Genomic DNA, 26,458 nt, shown 5'->3' with positions numbered 1-26,458 from the left:
AAAGATTGTTTCCCAGCAAACATCTGGAAAATCTTAATGCCACGATAACTTGGCTGAGGATTCATCCAGTGCACTGGTGATGGTGGCAGATGTACCAGCTCCTGGAATTTGATGGATGATACTGTTGGGCTGAGGATTGAATCGATGGGTTCAATTCCTCTGCTTTCAGGTGGCCGTTGTCAAGAAGTCTGGAACACCAGTCTGCGAGCCCACTGCAAAAAACTCAGCCCTCCTGCCTCGCTCAACAGTTGTTAGGAATCAGTGAGCAATTCCTAAGCAACTGGCGTCATCTTTCTGTGCAGAGAAGGTTGGAAAGCATTGAACACCTGGCCTCTCTCCCAGCCGAACCCTTTAACCCCTTTCCCTGCAGGGACAATAGAACATAATAATTAAAAGTGGGGGGTTGCAGTCACACCTCAGGGCTTAGATTCTCACTTCATCACTTTAGAAAAGTTGTTTGACCACCTCTTCCCACTTCAGATTTTCCATCTCGCTAGTGGGAATAGTACAAAGGCCTGCCCTGCAGGATGTGGTGGCAATTAGAACTAATGTATGGAAAGCATCCATGGAGGACCTGATGAGTAGAGTTCAATAGTGAGGAGCTATTATTAGAATCAGTTCTAGGTTGAATGCTGCACCTTCCCCACTATGTCCCTTATTGAATAAAGCAGATGTTAAGGCAGGTGTAATTAGCAGAGTGACTGTGTTCAAAGAAGCCCGTTCACCAGGATCAGAGCAGACCTGTTTACTTTATCCAACATATCTCAGCAAGATAAGCGACTTGACCACAGCCACACAAAGAGAAAATCCTGCATCTTCTCGCCACTAAATCTACATACCTCCCTGCATTTGGTTGCCTACCCTCTGCCTTCCCTCTTGTTTCTATGGACTCAGAACCCTTGCTCCTCTCAAAAGCCAGCCTCTCCACCTCTGGATCCCGCCCCCTCTCTGCTGCTCAAGGCGGCTCTCCACCTCTCTCTCCTACATAGGCAATATTTCTCTTCTACTGGATCATCCCCATGTGCATGCTCTTACGTCTCCCTTAACCCCTACGTCTCCTTTCAGCACTAATTTCTCTACTTTCCTTCAACTTTAAAAGAGAGTGGCTGTCTCTGTGTCCCCTCCTCAATGCACTCAAATTGGGCTTCTATCCCCACTATCCACTGAGACTGCTGTTGTCAAGGTCACCAGTGACCTCCATGTCGCTAAATCCACTAGCCACTTCTTTGTTATCTTTTTTGACCTTTCAGCAAAAGTTGATTATTTCCTCCTTCTTGAAACGTTTTCTTTCCTTCGCTCTGTGATAGCCCACTTTTCCTTCTTTCTCTATTATTGGCTCCTTCTCTACTCAATCTCTACAGGTTAGAAGGTACCAGGGATCTATCCTGAGCATCCTTTTCTTCCATTACTGTATGCCCTCCCTTGGTAACACTATCCAGTCCCATGGCTTTAGTTCCCAAATCTCTACCTACAGCCCTGACTGTTCCCCAAGACTATCCATCTGTCTTCTTAACATTTCCACTTGGATGTCTAATAGGCAACTCAGATCTGATTTATTCGTGAAGAACTCGGGTTTTCCCCCCAAACTTGCTCCTGCCTCAGTCTTCCTAGTTTTAGTGATTCGCATGAGCATCCACCCAGTTGTTCAACGTGTAAGTCTAGGAGTCGGTCCTCATTCCCCTCTTTCCTCATCTTCCATATTCAATCTATCAGCAAGTCTTGTCCACTTTATCTCCAAAGCATGTTCCAAATTCATCTTCTTCTCTCCATTTTTATTGCAATCACTCTTGAATGAGGGTCATAGCACCTCAGCTGATCCCTCTGTAACCATTCTACAATCCATTCTTGACAGGCAAGCCTGAATGGTCTTGTCACACTCGTGCTTAAAACCCTCCAATAGCTTCCCTTTGAACTGGAAATAAAATCCAGATTCCTGAAAGCAAGATATAATATGGCTTCTGCCTACCTCTCCAAACTCATTTTGAATCACTTTCCTCCTCACTCTCTCCGCTTCTGCCACAATGCTCTTTCTGTCTCTTAAAAACACCAAGTCCACTCCCACCTTAGGACATTTGCACGGGCTGTTCTTCCTGACACGCTCTTCCCCATGATTCTTGAATGACTGATTCCTTTTTATCATTCATATCTCTGCTGAGATGTTGGTGCTCAGAGAGGCCCTTCCTGACCACCAGCCTCAAGTAGCCACCCAGTCACTCCCTGTCACATCATCCTATTCTCTCGTATATATTTTTCTGTCCAGGTGTATGACTCTCCTCTGGAAGGTAAGCCCCACGAGGGCTAGGACATTGTCTTTCTTCTTCACCACTACATCTGCCGGACTTAGAACAGTGCCTGAACATGGCATGCTTGATATATGTTGTTGAAAGAGTGAATGATTGGGTGAATGGATTAGTAATAGAGCCAGGACTGGAACCCAGGCCCCCACCTTCCAGTTCAGCGTTCTTTCCCCCACGCCACGTCAAGTTGCAGTTTTCACCACTTTGATTGCTTTCTTGCTGTTCACCAGATGCTTGGCACCATTCAACTCTCGACTGGTTCCGGCTCCTAGTGATAAAAGAAATGGCCACAAGAAAGCAGGAAAGCGAGAAAAAAGGGCATCTGAATAAATCATGAAGTACATAATAATTCCCACAAATAATGAGAATTAAATGTTCTATTATTCATTCAATCATCCAATAACATTTAGTAAACACTTATTATATGCCTGGCATTATGCGATTTACCAGGGGTAAAAAGACAGACCTACTCTGAAGGATCTGACAGTCTCCAGAAGGAGATGGCAGCCTTGTGGTGATGCGTAACATAGCATGATGGGCCCAAGAACAAAGTAACATGTGCTGAGGAAACACAAAGCAGAGAGCGAGGAATGCTGCGTGGAGTGGCCAAGAATTCAGGAAGACATCCCAGAGAGGGGAACTTTTGAGCTGAGTCTTAAAGAGCAAATATGTGTCATGGAAAGCTCTTCCTCTGGGTTTTCACAGCAAAAGTATAGTTGTGTTTCCCCTTTATTTGAACTGACAAAAGAAAAATCACTTTCGAAAGCCCTACAGGATGATTCTGGTAGTTGAAAGAAGCACTTATTAATAAATAGAGAAATTTTCATCAGGGAAGCCTTTTTTTTTTTTTTTTTTTTTTAAGATGGGATAGTTCTCTATTTCTTGCTACAAAAAGTCCACCAAAACAATTTTGCCTTTGCTGAGTTTCTTATAGTGAAACCCTCGAGGCAATCACCTATAGGATGAAAGATCACCCAACCAAAGAATTACTTTCCTGTAAAACCACAGGCCGTCTTCTTGAAGAAATGTGCTGTCGGGTAAGAGCAAAGTTTTGCGACAGGTGAGAGAATGAAGTAGATCTACATGTGTTGATATAGAGAGATACATTATCTCATGAAAACAAGCAAGTTTCAGCACACTGGAAACTGTTGCTATTATTGTTATTATGTTAGGATCTCTGTAAGAATAACCTAGAAGAATGAAGGCAAACCTAACAACGGTTCTCTCTGAGATATGAGGTTATGAGGCACTTACACTTTCTGAGTCCTACATTTTGGTACTGTTTTAATTGTTTACAACAAATGTATACTATTTTGGAATTTAAAAAAATAAAGACTTATTTAGAACATAGGTCTGACTTGTTTTATGATGCTTAAGAACTTGTGCTTGGTTCTATAGTCCAGAAACACTTGAAGAAAGGATTTCCCTGAATTATATCATTTGCCAACATTTTCAGAAAAATATAAACCAAGACCCAGAAAGATAATGTGATTTTTCACATGCTGTGACTCCTACACTCGTACCTTCAGCTCCACAGTGCTTGATTCAATGCTAAGGAGTAAAACACATAATACATCCTTCTCCAGCTCATGCATTTGGAAACTTTAGTAACAGTGCTTTGTGGAAAACTATGCAACTCTTTAGAGTAGAGGGAAATATTCTTTTTATGAGGTTGACAAGAGGCTAATCGTGTATTTCTTCATTGACAGGCAATTCTTGGTGAGAAATGTGATGCAGGTAAAGAAGACACAGAAACTTACAGGCTAGTCCTGTCTCAGGAAAACAGTTCAAATAGAAGTCTCTTGAATGTCACCTCCAGGTCCTTTTGCATATGTTAGAATACTCAGTAAATTCTTTGAATAGAGAGGTCCCTTCCATTCAACTTACAAGTATTTATTGAGCACTTACAACGTGCTCTGGCCACTGGGGGTACAGCAGTAAGTCAATGAGACAAATTCTCTGCATTCGCAGAGCTTATGTCTTAGTGGAGAAAATACAATAAGCAAGAAAATACATAAATGAAGGGTGTAATTTCAGGTAAAGTATAATTAGGATATAATGAAGCAGGTAAAGTGATAGCAACAAAGTTATTATTATTTTTTTTTTGAAAGGTCAGGAAGGCCTGTTATAAAGGAGGTGACGTTTGAGGAGGGGTATGGAGTGAGGCAGGGGGCGTGCAGAGGTCTGAAGGGAAGGCATTACAAGGCACAGCAAGAGTCAGTGCCCTAAACAGGACGAGGAATTCCTTATTTTCCTGAAAAGGTAAGGAACATCCCAAAGAAAGAGCTCTTGAAATTTGATATGTGAAGGATTCACTCTATTGTTGTTGTTTTAATGTTTATAAGACCTAGTGCTGTAAATTTCTATTGCTTACAAAGTTGAGAATGGATTTTATTTAGGAATCTGAATCTACTAAAAGGTACCCTCTTACCTATATGCCACTAATAATACCTCCCGCCTGTCACAAAGACAGAGAATCCAATTAGTAAGAGTCAAAGTTGTTCATTTCACAGAGAGAGATGAGACCCAAGCAAAAGTGCCCCTGGGCTTAAATCTGCACACCCCCACCCCAAGCAGCAACAGGCTGCCTAGAATATGGAGCTGGGAGGATCATAAAAGATACGGAGAGAGGAGCTGCAGAAGACGCCTTCAGCATTCTTAGCTCTTAGCCGCAACTATTACAGAACTGGCATCTCCCCTGTACACCCAGTTCTGGTGGAAACAGAAACGACAGTCTCTACTTCACAATGGGGAGACTGAGGCTCAGAGAAGTCGGTGGCTCGCCCAGGATCACAAAGAAAGCCAACTCTAGTTCCTAACCTTCGCTCTGCTGCCTGAGCCGCACCCCATCCCAGGGACCACACAGGGCGGCATTCATGCTCCATTTCGGGCAGCGGGATTGCTGACTTCTCATTTACACAAAAATGAAAAATAAATACCAGATGTTTGAAAACACGTTGCAACTCATCTTACTGGAACTTAAAAGGGCATTCTGACTGAGAAAATTAAATTAGAAAATCCGCGTAGCAAAAAAGATGTTTTGAATGAAATAAACTTTGTCTTTCTCACACACACACACACACACACACACAAACAACATCTCTTTGTTTCTTCTTCAGGGAGCAGCTGTGAAGGAAATTGGGGGAGGGGGATGGACATAACATCCCATCTTTGTGTTTCATACAGAGCTAAGCTTTTAGGCCAGCCTCCCTGAACTGTAGGGGGTGTGGCATGCATTAAAATTAAACTTCAGTGACCCACTGAAGCTTATAAAATAGCTTGGGAGAAGCCAGTCACCAAGACAAGGCATCTCGAATTGGATGATTTTTGCATGTGGAAACTGCCTTCATCTCGATAAGAAACGGTAGGTACTGTAGTTTTCATTTTCATTTGTGATAAATAATGCTTAAAATAGAGACAGTCTTGACTTTCAATTGTCCTTTTTCAGCTAAAAATAATAACTAACCCAGTTGAGTGCTTGTGCCAGTAGCTCTGCAGACTTTGTCTCATTTCTCCTGAAACAACGTTACAAGACAGATATTATCAGTGCCACTTCTCAGGTGAGGAAACTGAGGTTCAGCTATCCTAAGCAACAGGCCTAAGATAAGACTGCCAACAAATGCCGGAGTTGGCGTTGGGTGCCAACCAATGCTGACACACCTCAAAGTCTTCTGCTTGCACTGTGCGCCCTCCCTCTACACTATATGAGACAATGAGAAAATTCTCCATACACCTATACTGTACCAGATGAATTCTCGGGGAGTTGGTATCCAACTGTGCACTATAATAAAATTAACTGAAAAGTGAACTGGAATTAATTGTGTGAACAGAAAATGCATTTAACAACATGGCACAAAAATATTTTCTTCAGAAGAAATGTTTTCTTGTTAGATTCAACAGCTAAATGGGTTTTTAAGACCAAATGTACAGTGGAAATGTACTTTCTTTTATCACGTGAAATCTAAAAATCTAGTCTTTAATATTCTGCAGCTCCTTGAGAGCAGGGGCGAGGTCTACACTAACACCCAGGCATTAAGAGGTTAAGAGCTTGGGCTCTTAGGAGACCTGGGAATAAGTTCTGGCTTCACGGCTGGCTTACCGGGAAGTAACCTGGGCAAATTAACCTCATTGAGTACCAAGAGAATGTCAGCCTAGGTCCCTTCCATATAGAGTATTGTGGAGATTCAGTGCATAGTACATGTGAAATGGAGGCCAGGCTTCTCCATGGGGAAGCTCAATGAGAGTGAGCAGCAATTTGCAGAGTCAGTGCTGGCCCAGGGTGGATGCACCATAACCTTAGTAGAATTCTTTCCAAATTACTTAATATTCAGTTAATATTTAATCATGTTTTTTTTAGTATTTCAAATCTCCTCCTCAGGACAATCTTCCCATTAGTGTTAGAAGAAGATGCAAAAACATACGTGATACGTACCCATGTTCATAGGTATACGTACATAATGTAATTTACCCTCAGAAGGTGCTCAATAAGTATTGGGTAAATTAAAATGGAAGGGGCATTGAAAAAAGTTATGGGTGCTATCAAACCTTTCTCTCACAAAAAGTTTTAACTATCAGAATAAAACTAGTACAATAGAGAGGCATCTTTGGAAGAAATGCAATCAAGGGGAATTAGCTTTGCTCTGAAATCCTCCTACAGCACTAAAGAACATGTTTCAGCTGACAATAGAACATTCTGTAATAAGATATTTGTCAGGATAAGATGTGGAACTAACTTTTGGTGTAACTGTCACGTGGTGGAGTGAGACTCATCAGGTCACAGAGGTAGGTGTTTTTTGAAAGCCACCAAATGTGGTGCGCAGAGGGAAGCTTGGCTCTGGGGCGCTGCAGAATGGAGAGCTGGAGGAGGGCCGAGTCCCAGCTCTCTGCCCCCTCTGGGCCCTGGCTTCCCCATCTAAATACCTGGGGGGAACAGGTTGGATAAATGACCTCTAAGAGCCTGTCCAGATTGGGGGACCCTGTAGAATGTGCATAATGTGTGGCCATCCTTTGAGGTTAGATCTTCTGGGCAAGGCACTGGGCTTGGAGCCTCCGGGGAGCCAAGAGTAGAGCTCCAGTGTTTCTAAGGAACTCTTAGAAATGGAGGCAATTTTTGTGGGTTTAGGCTGGGTTTCTACAAATCTACCATCCCCTAAAATGTTAAAAGACAGGTGTTGTTTACATGGTGGGAGGGGCTGAAGGGAAATGGAGCCTCAAAAACTAAGGAAGACGTCCCACTGAAGACCTGCTCAAAGGGGCTCTGCAACGATCCTTACCCCCCACACCCTCCCACCCTCCCCCCACTGCCTACTCCCCACCCCAGCTGGCAGCTTGTACTCATTATGTAACTGTTCTTTTGAAAACCAGGCAATGAAATCTCCAGAAGAAAAGCTATTGATTATTACAGGTTATTTGGAGGTTTAGAGACTCATAATAAAGTGGTTATAATTATTCCTGTTATGACACATCCTTTTAAATGCTCAGATCTGAGAACATTTTGCTTGCGTTGATTCAGTGCTCCTCATCCCAGGGAGAAAGGCCAAGAGCTGGAAATAGCTCTTGTGCAACTACAGGCAAGGAGTCACAAGGGAGACTGAAAGCAAGTCAGTGAAAGAAGCAGGGAGCTGCCCGGGCTGCTGTGCTCTGCCAACAGCGCTGCAGCCTCCCATCCCTGCTCGCTGCCTCTCCTCAAAGCAGTTTCCACTGCCAAGGCCGCTGGGCTGAAACGCTTGTTGCACAGTTACATGTCAGCGGCCAGTCCTTCTCTGGTTAAATACACATCATCTATGAAAAACACCTCCAAGAGAAAGTTCAAAAAAAGAAAGATGCTACTCTAAATTCTATTGTCTCATTTAATTCTTGTGAAACTTCATAAGGTTGGTATGATTATTATTCCCACTTCATAGACAAGGACACTGAAGCATCAGTTGGACCCTTACTATGTGCAGAGCCAGAATTCAAACCGGGCAAGGTGACCCTGGGGTCCCCAGCACACTGCTCCCTGTTAAGGCCTCCAGGCCTGCTCCTGGGCTGGCAGACAGCCCAGCAAGATGGGACAGGGGTGGGTGGGGGCCAGGGAGGCATTCCTCTGATGAATCTCATAGGACACTAAATGTTGTGTATGGGTTGTTTTCGTTTTTTTCCTCTCTCATGGTTCCCTGCGTGGTTTCAGTCTTCCCCTTTGCCCATCCCCCCTCCACATTGTTTCTGTTCCTTCAACAAGAACCTAGTGCCCCTGACGCTGTGAGGTTTCTGTGGGTGAGTCCCAGGAGAACAGACATGGTGCCCATCCTTGAAAATTACGTAATTAGGTGAGGGAGGGTTGCAAAATAAATCTAACGAACTCTATGTAGGGGCACGAGCCTAGGGCCCTATAACAACCCTATGTCTTTCTGGCCCCCTTCTGGGCAGGATGCCAACCATCTGGGATTCGCAATGATCCAGGGCCTGGCCAACCCAAACCTTCATTTATCTCACTCAGAGAACACCACGTCTTAAAGGAACACAGAGCCCTTCCACGTGAGCTACTGTCCCTGGGAATGCTGGTTGTATCAAGGACAGTCCCTTTTGACAAGCACATAGTCTTTGGCCTGTATAAGCGACCCCCTCTCTGTCTGTGGTAGCAGTAACTCCATCCAGCTGGCCGCCACTGGACACTCCCCATAAGTAAGACCCCATCAACCCTTATGTCTCGTACACCATCTCTGGGTCTTTTCTTTGGTCTCTCCACAACCTATCCCACCCTGGGCGTGCGGCCAGACACTCTAATACCAGGCAGAGTGTGCTTCCGCGGGGGTACAAACAGTTCTGAGAGAGCTCACAGGGAGGAAGGCCTCACCGTGTTGCTGACAATTCGGGTGGCCCTCTAGGGCCAGGAACTCAGACAGGCTGCCCACGAGGGACCGGCCAGCCCAGAAATCTGTCTCTGGTCCCTGCGCGTCCTTGGAAGGCTCAGAACCACTCCAGCTGCCTTGTTTCCCCCACTGCAGGTTCCACCGACAGCCACCCAACGCCAGGATGGTGATGGCACTGCTGCTGCTCCCCGCACTGGCTGGCCTCTTTGGAACAGCCGAGGGGCAAGCCTTCCACCTCGGGAGATGCCCGACTCCTCCCGTGCAGGAGAATTTCGACGTGACTAAGGTGTGGTAAAAGGCTGAACTCCCCCTGTTTTTCTGTCTCCTGTTTGAATGAGCGTTCTACCCGGTTTAGTTTTATTATTCTGCTGTGAGTACCACAGCAAGCTTTGGGGTAGGCGGTTATCTTACTTGGGGTTCCCCCACAGCAGACTCTGAGACAAGACCTGGGGAGCAAAGAGTTTTTGGAAGATGATCCCAGGAAGCACGAGTGGGCATGTGGGGAAACTGGGGCAGAGGGGGCAGAAAAGCAATCAAAGCAATAAAGGATTTGTTCATGAGCAGGTTACTCTGTGAACAGCGGGGTTCAATCCTGCTGGGGATCCCCCGAGGAAACGTCTAGAATGTGCCTCAGATTGTTCCACAGATGGAGGCAAGTGGGCTGTGGGAGCTCCCGTGGCCCCGGCAAAGCCTCCTGGCAGAGGAGACACAAGGGCTCAAGGTGGGAAGCTGGCAGCGTGTGTGGGAAGTGTCTGCCACGGCTGAGGTGAACTCACAGCGGGGCTGAGCGGGCCCGGGACCAGGTATCAACAGCAGCTCCTGCAGTCCTGTTATCCCCATTCTACAGACGGAGACACTGAATGTCAGAGAGCTTATAGCCTACCCAGGTCACACACACAGTAAATGCAGAGTGGGATTCAAAAGTAGGCTTCCCAGTAGTGAAGGACACCCAAGGATCACTCAAACAGGACCTCGGAAAGGACAGAACTCCCCAAGGGGCTTTCTTGTTACCTGCACTAAAAATATAGCAATATAACCAGCCTCCCCCTATATATGGCTTTTCTTCCTGGGATCAAGCCCAACTTTACTGTATTTATGTATGGCTAGTAGGGAAGGAACAGCAGAAAGAGGCAGCTATTCGATGACATAACTTAGAGGCTCCAATTGCTGCTAATTCACACATAGAATCTTCCTGTTAAGATATGTTCTCCTTAGTAGAAGTTTGGATCTCATTGAAGAAGCGCCAAACTTGTTATGAGTAACATTGAAGTTGCTATCAGTCACTCACACCTCAGTGTGAATGAGTGTTGGGACCTCTGAGGGGATGGTTAGGTAGAGGTATGAGGGAAGAGAGTTCAAAGCCTGAAGAGGGTGTAGAAGGAGCAACATCAACAGAGAACTCCCACAGGGGAGGTAGGAAGGGGAGATACAGTACACTGAAGTCTACACTGATTTACTCCCGTAATGAAGGGCTGATCACTTTATTCAGGCAACCCTGGTAGCCCACACAAGGCTTTACAGAAAAAATCCAGGGAATTTAAGTCACATTTCAGTTTTGGGGTAAAAATCCCCAGACACTTTGGAAATTATAATTGGTCTAAATTTACAAAAGTCCTTTGAGGAGTAAAGCAGGCTGTTTAAAATAACAGTTTTATTGAGATATAAGTCATATACTATATAATTCACCTGTTGAAAGTGGTTTTCACTTTCATGGGGTCTTAGTGTCTTCACAGAGTTATGAAACAATCATCACAATCAATTTTAGAACAGTTTCATCATCCCAAAAAGAAACCCCATGCCCATTAACAGTCACTCCACATCTCTCCCCAACCCTCCCTGCCCCAGGCAACCAATAATCTGCTTTCTGTCTCTATGAATTTGCCTACTCTGGACATTCCATAGAAATGGAATCATACAAACATGTGGTCTTTTGTGATTGAGTTCTTCTACTCAGCATAATGTTTTCAAAGTTCATCCATGTTGTAGTATGTATCAGTACTGCATTCCTTTTCATCCCCAAATAATGGTCCACTGTATGGATTATGTCACATTTTATTTTATTTGTTCATCATTTGGGTTGTTTACACCTTTGACTATTAGGAATAATGCTGCTATGAGCATTCTTGTTCCAGGTTTTTGTTTGTTTGAATGTTTTTGTGCAATTTTTTGTGAACATACATTTTCAGTTCTCCTGGGTGCATACCTAATAGAATTGCCGGATCATATGGCTTCTCCATATTTCACCTTTTGAGAAACTGCAAGACTGTTTTCCAAGACAGCTGCACCATTTTACATTCCCACTAGCAGTGTATAATTCCAATTTCTCCATATCTATGCTCACACTTGTTATTGTCACCTTTTATTTCTAGCCATTTTTAGTGGATACGAAGTGGTATCTCATTGTGATTTTGATTTGCATTCCCGAATGGCTAATTACAGTGAGCATCTTTACGTGACCTTATTAGCCATTTGTATATCTTCTTTGCGGAAATGTCTATCCAAGCCCTTTGCCCATTTTTTAACTGGGTTATTTATCTTTTAACTACTGAGATATGAGTTTTTTGCATATTTTAGATACAAGTCCCTTATCAGATATCTGGTTTGCCAGTATTTTTTTCCATTCTGTGGATTGTCCTTTCACTTTATTGATGTGTCCTTTGAAGCACAAAAGTTTTTAATATTAATGAAGTCCAATTTACTTATTTTTTTCTTTTTTTGCTTATGTTTTTGGTGTCATATATAAAAAAGCTTTGCCTGATCCAAGGTTATGAAAATTTGTTTCTATATTTTCTTCTAAGACTTTTATCACTTTAGTTCTTACATTTAAGTCCTTCATCTACTTTAAGTTAAATTTTGTGTATGGTGTGATACGGAGGTATGACTTCATTCTTTTGCATGAAAATATCCAGTTGTCCCAGAACTATTTGTTGAGAAGACTATTCTTTCTCCATTGAATAGTCTTGACATCCTCGTCAAAAATCAATTGACCGTTTATGTGAGAGTTTATTTTTGGACTCTCAATTCTATTCTATTGATTTATATGTCTATCCTTATGCCCATACTATACAGTCTTGATTACTATAGCTTTGTAGTAAGTTTTGAAATCAGAACACATGAGTCCTCCAACTTTGGTTTTCTAGCTATTCTGGGTCCTTTGCATTTCCATATGAATTTTAGGATCCGTTTGTCAATTTCTGCAAGGAAGCCATTTGGAGTTTTGACAGAGATTGCACTGAATCTATAGATTAATTTGGGGAGTATTGCCATCTTAACAATTTTAAGTCTTCCAATGCATGAACATAGGATGTCTTTTTCGTTTACATAGGTCTTCTTTAATTTCTTTCAACAATGTTTTATAGTTTTCAGAATACGAGTTTTGCATTTCTTTGGTTAAATTGATTCCTAAGTATTTTATTCTTTTGATGCTATTGTAAATGGAATTTCCTTAATTTCATTTGCAGGTTGTTCATTGTAAGTATAGAAATACATTTGACTTCTGCATATCAATCTTGTATCCATTAGCCTTGTTGAATTCATTCATTTGTTCTAATAGTGTGTGTGTGTGTGTGTGTGTATTCCTTAGGATTTTCTACATACAAAATCATGTCATCTGCAAATAGAGATAGTTTTACCTCTTCTTTTCTAGGATTCTTTTTAAACATTGCATTCTGCTTATTTAGGTAGAGACACTGACGCTCAAAAAGATGAAAAGGCCATCACGAAAACAATAGGAGATCATGAGGGAGCATGACATGAAAATCAATCTTCCACCTCTGAGTTTCCTCTTTTCTGGAAAATCACGCTTCCTCAGTTTTAATTGCGGAACACTAGGGTCACCTTAACAAAAATAGAACTATTTTAAATGCCCTATATAAATAATGAAGCTTTTTCTGAGGATGCCTATGAAACCAGTTGACCTCTAACCTTACTCCTGGTGCTTTAAATTAATAAGTTCATTGGTTTTATTTTTTATTTTTATTTTTTCCTAAAGATTGGCACCTGAGCTAACAACTGTTGCCAATCTTGTTTTTTTCTCCCCAAATCCCTCCAGTGCCTAGTTGTATATTTTAGCTGTGTGTCCTTCTAGTTGTGGCATGTGGGATGCCACCTCGGCATGGCCTGACGAGTGGTGCCATGTCCGTGCCCAGGATCCGAACCAGCAAAACCCTGGGCCACTGAAGCAGAGCTCGCAAACTTAACCACTCGGCCATGGAGCCAGCCCCGTTACTTGGTTTTAATTGAAAGGTGTGTTTTAATAAATGAGTGGAAAATTTATGTCACAAATGTAGACATATATTTGAACAGAGAACCATGTGACCGAGGCAATATTGCCACCTATTTGCAGTATGTTCTCATTTCAAATTCTGACTTTTTGAAGGTGAGTACATCTCTTTCACTTCATTCTGTTGAGTAATACATTTTTAAATTTCTAAAATAATTTGAATTAATATTTTGACTAGGTAAATATATTCACATGGTTCAAAATTCTAACGATGCAAAAGAATATACAATGAAAAATTTCCCTCCCCCTCCTGTTACTCCAGCCTTAGTGTCCCTCCCCATTAGCAACCAGTAAAAACAGTTTATCGTGTATCTTTGGGGAGCTACTGTGTACATATACAAACAGATACATACGTAACTGTGGTGGGCAGGATGATGTCCACACCCTAATGCCCAGAATCTCTGAATATGTTCCTTTCCTTGGAAAAAGGAATTTTGTAGATGTGATTCCAGTTACGGATTTTGAGATGCAAGAGTAGTATAAATCCTTAAAAGCAGAGGACCTTTTCCAGCTGTGGTCAGAGAGGGATGATGATGGAGCAAGAGCCAGAGATGGAATGAGGGAAGGATTTGAGCTGCTTTTGCTGGTTTTAAAGGTGGGGGAAATGGTTCTCAAACCAAGGAATGCAGATGGTCTCTAGAACCTGGAAAAGGCAGGAAGACAGACTCTCCTCTAGAGCCTCTGGAAAGCAGCACAGCCTTGCCAGCACCTTGATTTTAGTCCAGTGAGACCCAGGTCAGACTTCTGCTGTACAGAGACCACAAATTTTTGTTGTTTTAAGCTTGCAGTAATTTGTTATAGCAGCAACAGAAAATTAATATAGTAACCTTTCCCCTCATTTTTACATGAAAAGTAGCTCAATATACACACTATATACACTATATTTTTTACCTGGCTCTTTTTCCAGTAAATGTATCTTACAGATAATTGCACATCACTCTTTTAAAAGAGACTGTGTAAGATTCCATTATATGGATGTGCCATCATTTATTTACTCAGTCTCCTACTAATGCTCACTTAGGCTGTTTCCTGTCTTTTATTATTACAAATAGCACTGCAATGAACAACCTTATACATACATCATTTTTTTATTATCAGGAAGGTACATTCCCAGAAGTGAAATTGCTAGCCAAGAGTATATGTATTTTCGGTTTTGCTAGATGTTGCCAAATTGCCCTCCATGAAGGTTGTAAGTCTGTACGTTCTCTTTGCAAGGCAAACATATGGAAGGGGGACAGTGCTGCCTCCCCGCGCCCTCACCCACATAGTGGCACACATCCTTTATGAACTGAGCACGAGCCCAGTGGAAGAACGACACAGGTCTTCTAAACCCTGATCACTTGCCAAAAGCCTTTGTGACCAACTCCCTGTGTGGGATCATGTGAAGAGAAGTTAACCAACACTGGAGCCCCAGCTCCCCACAGTGCACTTATCTGACTTTGCACACAACTCAGAGATTACTTGTAGGATCGTAAAATGTTTGAGATGGAAGGCATCTTACATCATCTAGACCCATCCCTTCCTTTTACAGCGTTTAGAATTTCACCCAGATTTTGGCTGATGGGGACACTGAGAGCATATCTAAAGAAAGAGCACTTTCGGAATAGAATGTGGCATTCAACCAGTGCCCACACATCCGATTCGCTTATGCCCATTTGAATCAATATCTTGTTCAGTTGCTGCTTGAAACAATGCAGCCCATTTTGCCTCGTTTCCCCAGGAAAGGGCTCTGTTCTGAAAGACAACAATGGGGAAGAGTTTGCAGGTCCCTAGAGGGCCACAGGACTTGCTCTGCTTGTGGTTGTCTCTACAGTATCTTGGAAGATGGTATGAAATTGAGAAGATCCCAGTGAGCTTTGAGAAGGGAAGCTGTATCCAAGCCAACTACTCACTAAAGGAAAACGGAAACGTCAAAGTGATAAACAAGGAGTTAAGGTGAGTGGCTGTGGTTTCAAAGGCAGTGCACATCCTGGAGCCAGCCCTTTAGAGAGCTGTCCTGGGGTGCCTGGGTGTCCTTGCAATCCAGTTCACGGAGGACACAGTCATTGCTGGGTCTGGACTGCCTGCTCACAACAGGTCCTGAGATGAAAGCTTTTGTCAGGCAGCACCGTGGAGACTAGATGTCACTCATTCATTTCTGAGCACCTGTTGTGAGCACTTATTTTGTACCAGACCCTGTGAGAGGCACTAGGGACTCAACAGTGACCCAAACTGCAGGGTTCCTGCTCTCATTGCAAAATAGATACCCTGGTACCATCTTGTCTGACCTCCAACCAAGAGAGAAGCCCATTCTACATCATCTCCTGACAGGGGGCATCCACTGTCTGAATACTTCCAGGAAGTAGGAGCTCATCACCTTCCATGACAGTTTATCCCATCTCCAGACAGCTTTAACTATTAGAACACGCCTTTTCTTATTAAGCAAGAATCAAACACATACATAGTCACATTCTAGGTTATGTGAACAGGATAGCCTACAGAAGTGTACTTTTGTATTACTGAGGGCTTCTAACATTGATTTTTGATGCAAAAATTCACACTTTGGAAAGCAAACACAAATTTTAAAAGACCCCCGGGAAGAACTCCTACCAACCTTCCATCAACAAAGATAAGAGTAACAATAAACAATAGCAACTAATATTTATTAAGCACTTCCTATGTGCAAGGCACTATTGTGTATCTGTATGTATATATACATGTGTGTACATGTATACATATATATATATGTATGTAAGTGTACGTAAATGAGTATATTCATTTAATCCCCATAGCAACCCTGAGGTAGGTACTATTATTAATCACATTTTTATGGATGAGGAAGTGGGATACAGAGAGGTAAAGTAATTTGCCCAAGAGTCACACAGCTTATAAGTGACAAAGCTAAGATTCGAACCCAAGGAGAAGTGAAATGGGGATGAGAATAGAAGACAGCTGAAAGAAAGGCTGGGAATGAAGGGCCGTCCTTCCTGTTCCCTACAGGATTTGAGAACTGTGTTCCACTTCAAGAAAATAACTACAACCCAGCCTGGAAATCACTCAGCTAAGACAGGTTTTTGTGACCATCTCATTATCCGCTAAGCTTCTTGTGGCTTGTGAGCCAAAACACAGTGCATAAACTTGACCCTGCACAAACCAAAGAAACAAAATAATAATCTTGAGGGCCTCTAAAGAAAAATCCAGCCCATTTCAGAGCCCAGGAAGGAATCGAGATGCAGACACCCAGAAGATCTCACAGGAATTTTGTAGGCTCCAAAGTTGCAATGATTTCATTTCAAATATTTTGTCTCATTCTAAGACCAAGAGTCAGACAAAGGCGCAGACCCCAAAACCCATGAGATTCCTCCACGCTCCTTCAGAGTTGGCCAGGAGTCCTCTTTACCGCATCCTGAGCTGTAGGTCAGTCTGCCTCTAGGGTCACACTCGTTTAAGGCACAAGGACACGTGGAGAAAGGTTAGTTCAGGAAAATGGTAGTTTCTCCTCCCAGGAGTAATGCTGGGTGAGCCGAGGGCATGCAGGGAGTCTGAGCAGAATCCTCCCGCCAGTGCAGAGAATCTGAGGACCACATCAGCTGGACAGGCTGGGAGCAGAAGGGCTCAGGCTTTGGGACTAGACTGCCCGGTTTTAAATCCTGGTCGTACCACTTGCTCACAATGTGATCTTAGTTTAGTTATGATAATTTTCTAGGCCTCAATTTCCTCCTCTATAAAATGACAATAATAATAGAACCTCCCCCCCTAGGGTGTTTGAGCATTCAAGGAGGTAACCCATGTAAACCACTTAGAACAGTGTTTGGTATGTAGTAATCATTTCATAAATATTGCCGATTATTGTTAGTCTGCTGCTACCCTTGAAAATACAAATGTGTTTTTCCCATGAACGAACTGCGAGTTAATGATCAGACTGGTGTTTCGAAAACTCTTCTGGTGCAAAATAAAAGTGATGGTGAAAAGGGGAAAAGTCTATTGGGAAGAGACTGGTTTGTTGCCAAGCAACTGTATGCAGATAGAAATGGACCATCTTCCCTGGCTGGCTGAGTTCCAGGTGAGAGAGCGGAGCACAGTCTCCAGCCCAACATGATGATAAACAGAAAATGCAATATCCAGGAGCATCAGAGAACATTCCGCACCCTCTCATACCTATTGCTTATTGTCTGGTTTCTAGGACATCCATCACCACTAATCACAGCCTACTGACTTTTTGACACACATTATTGCTCTAATTTTGTTTGTCTGCCCCCTTGAGGACTGATGAACAGGCAGCTCCTCTGTCGGCCTCCTCCGAAGAGCACCCTGACGCCGAGCACCCTCCTTCACCGCCTCCATCCCAGGCCTTTCCTGTCTCCTCCAGGTCCATGGGGTCACTGGGAGTTATCCAGAAACAGGGCCAGCTCCCTTCAAAGAGTGAAAGCATTTCATCCAATTTAAAACCACCACTTTTCAGACATATCACCATTTCATATACCACTAAGAAAAAAACAACACCACCAATTATAGGTGTAAGGTGGCATTACTTGTAAGATGTACATTTCTTCATATTTAGTGTCTCTGATAGCTGGCTGCCCCTGAGAATCACTGAAATGTGGTAAATGTTCCCTCACTGCCTGCTTTTACCTGGCCTACCCTGAAATCTCCCGTGGAAGAGTTCAGAAGTTTGCTGAACTAGAAGGGGTGTCCGAGCTCAGACACAGGAACCCTTTATGGGACAGATGGTGTCACATGGTATCACCGAGGACCAAAGAGGGGAAAAGCTTGCAGGTCTCTAGACTCTAGGTTTTGCATTATTTTCAGTAATCAATTCACTCCTTATTTTTCCTTTGGCCCCTTCTCATTTTTAAAGAAATGATTCTTCTTAGAGTATTGGGTTGTTTTGTTTGTTTTTCCCTCCTCTTTGATTCTCTCTTGATTTGGAGCCTGGGAGCAGGAAACAGCCTTACAGGCCATTGCATACAGTCCAAAATACAGTGTTGAAGTGCAAGGGCCTAACATATTATCCAGTCCTGGAGCATTGCAATTGTTCCTTCTTATCACCCCAAGGCTCTCTTCCTCCCTTGGTCTCAGAGACAGTCACAAAGGAAAGGGGAGAGAATGGAACCAGGGTCCAGCCTGCCTTCAAGAGCCTCTCTAACCAGAAATCACAGGGTTGGCCGCCATGGTACTTAGTGTCATAAATCTTGCCTGCCATTGATTTTTGACTTTCAGTGAGTTCAGATTTTTTTTTTACTCACTGCAGATCTGATGGGACTGTGAATCAAATTGAAGGTGAAGCCACCCAGAGCAACCTCACAGAGCCCGCCAAGCTGGGGGTTAAGTTTTTCTGGTGTAAGTATCCGCTTCTCTCAGGAGGTTTCAGGGACAGGAGATGTACATACTGAAGGCTAGAACCCTGGGTTGGAGCACTCCTGTCACAACTGAGTGTCATCGTATAACGATCAATACATAATGATGTGTGGAGCACCTGCCACATGCCAGGCACTGGGCTGGACGCTGGAGATGCACTGTGAGCAAGACGGCGCTGGCCCTCGTCCCCACGGAGCTCACATCCCAGTGTGGATACTGACAAGTACCCAGGCAATTGACCATAAAACTACAGCAGTTGTTTCTATAGAGGAAGCACAGATTGGAGCGTGTAGTGCACGAGCAGAAGGACACCCAATCTAGGCTTATTTCCCCAAGGAAACTGAGGTCTGAAAAATTAGTAGTTATTAGCAGAACAACTAACATGGGCAAAAGTTTGGAGGCAAAAGACGACAAGAGAGGGGGTAAGTTTGAGTCCTGGCCTTGCCGCTTTCCAGCCACGTTGTTAGGGTCCTTGAAAAATATTTAATCACAGGCATTTGCCCTCTGAGTTCTGGGCTAACTGAGGAATGGACACAGGCAACAGAGAAAGCACTGAATATTAGTTTTTTTGCTGATATAGATACACTGGAGTATTCAGCTCAGAACAGTGAGGGTTTCTGATGCCAAAAGTAGTTGGGAGCCCCTCTCCCCACCTGTGGGGCGGATACTGAAGTCACCGGCCGCAAAAGGAATCACTACCTGCCCCCACCCCCACCCCCAGGCCTCCACAGATCAAGCCCCTAGAGTGGGGCAGAGAGGAAGCTCTTATCTTATAGACCAAGATAAGAACGCTGGGAGAAGGAGAAAACCGTTCTTCCCACGCATGCGACTCTGGGCAACTAACCTCACAGCTATGCCCAGAGGCAGGAAGATAAACTAGATAACACACAGCACGTGCTCTGGAAACCGTTAAGGAACCGTTAAGGTACATGTCAGCTTCTCTGCAAATTAGAAATTTCTACAAATAAGAAAATCAGAGTACAGAAAAGCTGGGCGATGTAGGCAAGGTCACTGCTAATTAGAGGCAGAGTTGGGACTAAAACCTAGGTCTCCAGACTCTTAATTGAGCGATGGGGATGGGAGTGAAGGCCATTCTGTGCACAACCTTCATAGGGAAGCCTGCAACAGGAGCTATAGGAGGGGCAGGAGCTGTTGGCTGGGGAAGCAGAAGGGGAAGAGATTTATTCCGGTTGAAGAGATCAGATGTTTGCATTGGGTCTTGCAGGGTGGGTGGGAGAATATGGAAAAGGATGTTCCACATGAAGGGAATAGCATGAGAAAAGGCCTAGAGAAAGAAGCCTAGAGCATGGGAGGGTCCATGGAGCAGGAGACAAGACTGGGAGGGCCTCACTAACTTTTGTAGAGAGTTTGAAGTGACTTCCATCAGCGATAGGAGACTGTCAAAGTTTTCTAACAAAGAGACATGGCAGTTTTCTATACTAAGAGGAAATATCTAGGTAAATTTGTGCTTGAGAGCTAGGCCATGTGGGAGGAAGATAGAAGGTGCATACCTGGGTGTGTGCAAGTGGGGCGTGACGTTGCTACTTCTGGAAGAGGTGGAAGATGTATTTTCCCCAAATCACTCAGGTCTGAAGAGCTCTCAGAACATCTGGAAATACACAAAGCAGTTGAAATTCAAAGATAGCAGATATATGATGAATATGTACTCTCATGAGTGAGCCGGGCAGGTGGCACCAACAGTTGAAAAGTCAGTCAGAAACAGCCTTCAGTCTAGGTCCTCCAGCCTTGTCCAGGCTTCTGTCCAGACATCCTCCAAGTGTCCTTCTGTTTTCATATTTATAAACAGGTAGGAAGTCAGAAGGAGGAGGGACCTTGGTGGGTGGCCATCTGGACTAGTCTTCTCGTGGTGTCCTGATAACCAGCTGGGTCTTTGACCCTCAGCCAAGCTCTAAGCACTCACAGACTGCCTGCTTTGTCCAGCAGCTTCTCATGGCCGCTCACGGGTGCTGAGGTCTAGTACAGTTTGGCAAACAGAGGGATTAGTTTTCAGTGGAGAAGGTGGGATGCTTAAAATCCAGGAAAGCAAAACACCCCTGACTTGCTTATGTGTGCAGGTCTTTGTTTCTTATGGGGTCAGCACATAGCTTTCTCCCATGTGGGTCCATCTTTAACTTTAACAAGCTGGGCTATGAGTTTTCCTGGCCTTGGACCTTGGTTGTGGAGGTCAAGTTCACAGAGGAGTTTTCTGGATTCAGATGGAAAGGATAAATGCTCCCTCTCTCCTCCTAAGGACCTCTTTAATCTTGGGCTTTCTACTCTATACAGATGTCAACTGATAAATCTCTGTAGGCCCTTTGTGAGAAAGAGCTTATAATCTGTTACCACCTGATTTACCATATTATTAAGAATGGACAGATATTTGAAGGTCATGCAGGAAGAAAAACAAACCAACATTAGCCCCTGCCTCCTCCCTTAGGCAGGCTCAAGAGGAAGCTGAGAGGGGCCAGTCTGGTGGCGCAGCGGTTAAGTTCGCACATTCCGCTTCTCGGCAGCCAGGGGTTCACCAGTTCGGATCCCAGGTGCAGACATGGCACTGCTTGGCAAAAGCCATGCTGTGGTAGGTGTCCCATCTATAAAGTAGAAAAAGATGGGCACGGATGTTAGCTCAGGGCCAGTCTTCTTCAGCAAAAAGAGGAGGATTGGCAGCAGTTAGCTCAGGGCTAATCTTCCTCAAAAAAAAAAAAAAAAAGAGGAAGCTGAGTGGTACAGACTCAGAAAGCCTGGGGCCCTGACCTTATAGTCCTGATTCTGCTTAGCCAAGTGGTGCCTCCATTTGCACTGCTGCTGAGTGTAGCCTGTCAGTCCAGGGAGTCCAGCCAACATCCGAGTTACTGTGGGCTTCCGGAGACTGACCTGCTACCAGGGACAAAGGATCCAAAATGGCTCTGAACTCTTGCTGCACCTTAGAACCACTTTTAAAAGTCCTGACCAGCTCCAGATCAGAATCCAGGGAGGGACAGAGGGAGGTGGGCCTAGTATTTTTCAAAGCTCCCATGTGATTCTCCCACATGAAGCCAGAATTAAGAATCACTGACCTAGAAGAATGGGCCCCAGAGCCTGGCTTCCAGGGTCCTGGAGATGAAGGTTTCTCTTGCATTGGTCCCTCCTAATACTGCCCTCCTCTGGTCCTCAGTGATGCCTTCTGCTCCGTACTGGGTCCTGGCCACCGACTACGAGAACTACGCCCTCGTGTACTCCTGTACCACAATCATCTGGCTTTTTCATCTGGATCATGTTTGGATCTTGGGAAGAAACCCTTATCTCCCTCCAGAAACAGTGACCTATCTAAAAGATATCCTGACCGCTAATGACATTGACATCGAGAAAATGACTATCACAGATCAGGTGAACTGCCCCGAGTCCCTGTAACGAGGCTCTAAAGGGAAGCCGCATTCACTCCATATTCCTTCTTTTGCTTGGCTTTTCCCCCACCCCACTGCACCCACCCACTAACCAGCCCACCACGGCAAACCATTGCAAATACCAGAGGGAAATGTGACAGTGGAAGCCAGTGTAGAGGAACTCACGGAAAGTTGGCCCAAATGCTTAGTCATGCACCCTGTTACCTTGCAAGCCTAATAATAAACTTGTTGCTGACCTGCTGTGCTCACAGTAGATTCCGAATTGGATTAGTTATTATGGGTTTTTAATTATAAGCTATGTTTAGAAATCCTTAAGCAGTTATGTAGGAAAAAAAAAATTAAACCCTGAACAGTTTAACGATAACTACCTTGTTTCTGGAGAAAGAAAGGTGATGGCACAGGCATCTTCTGAATCCAGGTGCCCCCATCTTGCAGTTGGCACTCCTTTAGGGGGACCATTTGGGGGTTTTGAGTCTCTGACAGGCAGTTTCCTTGAAGTATTTACTTTCTCATCACAAGGTCTTCAGAGTCAGGCTGAAGAATGGGACCATCTTAGGGTGTGTGCAAGGAAGAAGAGAATCTATCAGGGAGAAGATTATGGGGATATTTTTTAAGAAAATGACTTTTTTTTGGAGGGTGGGGAGGTTTTTTACTTAACTGATATTTCCTGAGCCCCAACTGCATTCCAACCATTGAAAAACACAGACCACCCTATTCTCCCCCAGGAACTCCCAGACTAGTGAGGGAGACAGACAAGTAAACATGCAGTTATGATCCTGGCTGAGGCGCCAAAAGCAGAGGCCTATGGAGGGGGCTGTGGGAGCTCCGAGAATGTCTCAGCCCCTGCAAGCCACGGGCTCCCACCAGGTTGCACACTCTCGCCTCTGGGTGTGCCGACTTCAGGGAGGCAGGAACCACCTTGAGGGTTTTTTTTACATTGTGACTTTTAAAATCAGAGAGACCTCAGAATTATCACCCTACAATTTCTCTGAGCCCACATGACATTTATAATCTACTAACATTTGGGGAAATGAATAGAAAATTAAGCCATTTGATTTGGTTTTTAATTTTTCAGCATGAATATAAAGTATTAATTTTCTTGAGCACTTGATGCTTTTTAATGCTTTATATTAAAGGTAACAAAAAAAAAATCCAAGGATCTTAATATGTACCATTTTCATTTTACTAAATAAATACGACCACGAAATGGAGCTTCCAGTTCAAAATTCCTAAAGGCTGAAAAACACTGGGTAAAAAGGCGGTAAGGCGGAGGTACGCATTGAAGGAGAAGACCCTCTCTCCCAGCTCTGCGGCCGCTGCCCCTTTGCCCTATCACACTGCCCACCCCGCCAGAGAGCACGTGGCTCCCCTTCTAGTCTGCAGTCATTCCCAAGAGTGTTAAGCTGCCTATCTCTTACGTCATGGTACAAAATAAGTTGTGATTGCGTTTCTCTTAGCTGTCTGGTAACTTCTAAAACAATGAAAGTGACTACGTTTTGCACCTTTTCCAGTGTCTTGCCCAAGACATAGGCTCAAATTTTTATATGAATGGATTACAGAAAGGGTGTATAGATGGATGGACATGGAGGCACCAAGTATTTAGAGGAAACATGGGCAAAACCAGCAAAAAATCCAGAAGGGAGAGAAAGAAAAGGAAAGTGGGAAGTAAACAGCAAAATGGAGACAAGAGTATATAATAAATCCCCATGTCCCCATCATCGGCTCCAACAGTCATCAACATTTCGCCAGCCTTGCTTCAGCTATCACCCACCATCCTCCAGTTTTTTTCCTGGAGTGTTTTGAGGAAAATCCCAGACAGCACATCCTATTATTTGGCTCATAACTACCTACATATAAATCTCTAGCCAATACAGATACTTTTAACAAAAAATACAAGGTTATGTTTTATTTCCTGAAGGTGCTCAGAGAATGTACTCTCTGTGTAAGTTTAAAATTATTCCATATAGGGGCTGGCCCCGTGGCCGAGTGGTTAAGTTTGCGCGCTCCGCTGCAGGCGGCCCAGTGTTTCGTTAGTTCGAATCCTGGGCGCGGACATGGCACTGCTCATCAGACCACGCTGAGGCAGCGTCCCACATGCCACAACTAGAAGAACCCACAACGAAGAATACATGAAGAATACTATGTACCGGGGGGCTTTGGGGAGAAAAAGGAAAAAATAAAATCTTTAAAAAAAAAAAAAAATTAGGGGCTGGCCCCGTGGCCGAGTGGTTAAGTTCGCGCGCTCCACTGCAGGCGGCCCAGTGTTTCGTCGGTTCGAATCCTGGGCGCGGACATGGCACTGCTCGTCAGACCACGCTGAGGCAGCGTCCCACATGCCACAACTAGAGGAACCCACAACGAAGAATACACAACTATGTACCGGGGGGCTTTGGGGAGAAAAAGGAAAAAATAAAATCTTTAAAAAAAAAAAAAATTATTCCATATAATCCAGGTGAAAAGGAAGATGTATGCACAAAAATGTTCATCATGGTTTTACTTATAGCAGCCCCTAAACTGAAAGGAGCTAAACTATCAAACATATAGCAGAGGAATGGGATCATAAATTATGGGACAACCAGTTGATGTAATCTTGTGCATTCATTAAAATTCGTAGTTATGAATACTACACGGCCACATAGGAGCTGGTGTCTCCCCACCCTCACTCACTGCTTGGGGGTGGGGCCGGAGGTCTCTGCACATGGCCTTGCTGCCTGCAGAGCTAGAGTCTGGAGCATGTGCCCCACCTCCCCGGCCACACCCAAGTGGACCAAGATGTGTCCACCTGAGCTATTGACAGCCACTAGGATTCAGCCTTCAATCACAGGCCGAATCGAAACCTCTGATTTTTGTGCCCTAACTGAATGGAAAAGATATATTAGGCCAATCAAATCAGGATTTGACTTTAAGAAAGCTGTAGAGAGAATGATTGAAAACTCAGGAACCGTCAGGTCATATAGTTTGGGGTGGCCATTATTGGCCATGCACAGCTGAAGTTATGAGAGTGCAGAATAGAAATGCAAAGATAAGCAGGGGTCCCACCTATGCCCCTGACAGAGCAGCTTCCGTAGCTAATGGCTTTCCGTGTCCTAGCTCCCATCCTTATGGAGCTTAGCTGTCTTAGGTTCCCGTCCTTGTAAGATTAGGCACATACACACACACACAACGTTTTTCTGAGGTAAATTAACTTGACTAAGTGATTGTTCCTTGCAACCAAATTGGCCCTACGACAAGGATTCACATTATAATGTTGAGTGAAAAAAAGAATGCAGCATTGTAACTACGTTATGTTTATAGTTACACAAAATGATGGCATAAAATCAAGGACTAAAAGTGAACAGAAAAAATGAAAGCAATTATGTGTTACAGTGGTGGAATTACAAGGTGATTTTTTTTCCTTTGCTATTTCTGCTATGGGTGTTTGTAGTGTAGGCCCTAAAACTTTAGACCCTAAAACCTCCTTCTAGTTCAGTCTGACCCTCTGGCAACTCTAGCGCCAAGCTTCAGAGAAATAGGCCTCTTCTTCCAACAATTAGCTAAGACTGTGAGACCTTTCTAGACTATTCTCCCATTCCACCACACTCCCAATACCTCTGAGATGATGGCTTGATTTGTGAAGATAGGATGTGTTATAAAACAGTCTTTACCACCACCAAGTACCTGCGTGCACTTCTAGGAGATATGAAGGGAGATATCGGGGAATTTAGAAAGTTTTTATTTTCACAGTTATCTAAACATTGTGTTATTTTATAAAAGATTTCCCAAAAAAGCAACCACTCACCTTGATCATTATGAGAAACTACTAAGAATTTTTAATGTTTTATTAAATATGGTCAACTTTTATGCTAAAATCAGTATTTTGACTAAGTACTAAGTATGAAATTAAAATAAAGGTATCAAGAGTTATCTAATGTTTTCCGGCAGAATAAGGTAGTCTGAACGGTTGGTAATGCTGAGAGCTGCCGTGGCGGAAAGCTCATGGTGATGGGACCGAGCGCTAGTCCCAGCTCCTGACTGGTTACTTAGCTGCTTACTCCAGCAGCGTCCTCCCCTCACGTGCCTGTCTCCCACCTGCTCGTCGTGGAAAGAGCCAAACTAGATGAGATCTCTCTAAGGTCTCTTCTAGGTCAAACATCTTTAGTTCTATAGTTTTGTACTGATTCATTGAGTACAATTTTTGCTAGGAAGGAAGGAGTACCTGTACCTTTATAGGGAAAATAAGCTATAAACTTAAAAGACCAACTCTTGGGGCCAGCCCAGTGGCGCAGTGGTTAAATTTGCATGTTCAGTTTCTCCGCGGCCCCGGGTTCG

At 43.9% G+C, this 26,458-nt stretch overlaps 1 protein-coding gene across 2 annotated transcripts in view; it reads left to right on the top strand.

The window, feature by feature from the left end:
* APOD (apolipoprotein D) overlaps window positions 1-22,412 on the top strand; it is a 49,502-nt gene extending 27,090 nt beyond the window's left edge. Inside the window, exons 1-5 of one of the 2 annotated variants that reach the window (XM_001500837.5) lie at window positions 5,356-5,661; window positions 9,284-9,434; window positions 15,244-15,365; window positions 18,661-18,749; window positions 21,922-22,412. In XM_001500837.5, the coding sequence (XP_001500887.1) occupies window positions 5,618-5,661; window positions 9,284-9,434; window positions 15,244-15,365; window positions 18,661-18,749; window positions 21,922-22,157 (642 nt within the window). In that variant the 5' untranslated portion in view covers window positions 5,356-5,617 and the 3' untranslated portion in view covers window positions 22,158-22,412. Of the gene's footprint in view, window positions 1-5,355; window positions 5,662-9,283; window positions 9,435-15,243; window positions 15,366-18,660; window positions 18,750-21,921 lie in introns of those variants that run through there. The other variant, XM_005601895.4, reaches the window with a different exon arrangement.
* The last annotated feature ends 4,046 nt before the right edge of the window (window positions 22,413-26,458 follow it).

The sequence above is a fragment of the Equus caballus genome, chromosome 19 (assembly GCF_041296265.1).
Source record: "Equus caballus isolate H_3958 breed thoroughbred chromosome 19, TB-T2T, whole genome shotgun sequence".
Lineage (NCBI taxonomy): Eukaryota > Metazoa > Chordata > Mammalia > Perissodactyla > Equidae > Equus > Equus caballus.
This window is presented reverse-complemented; position numbering and strand designations above follow the sequence as displayed.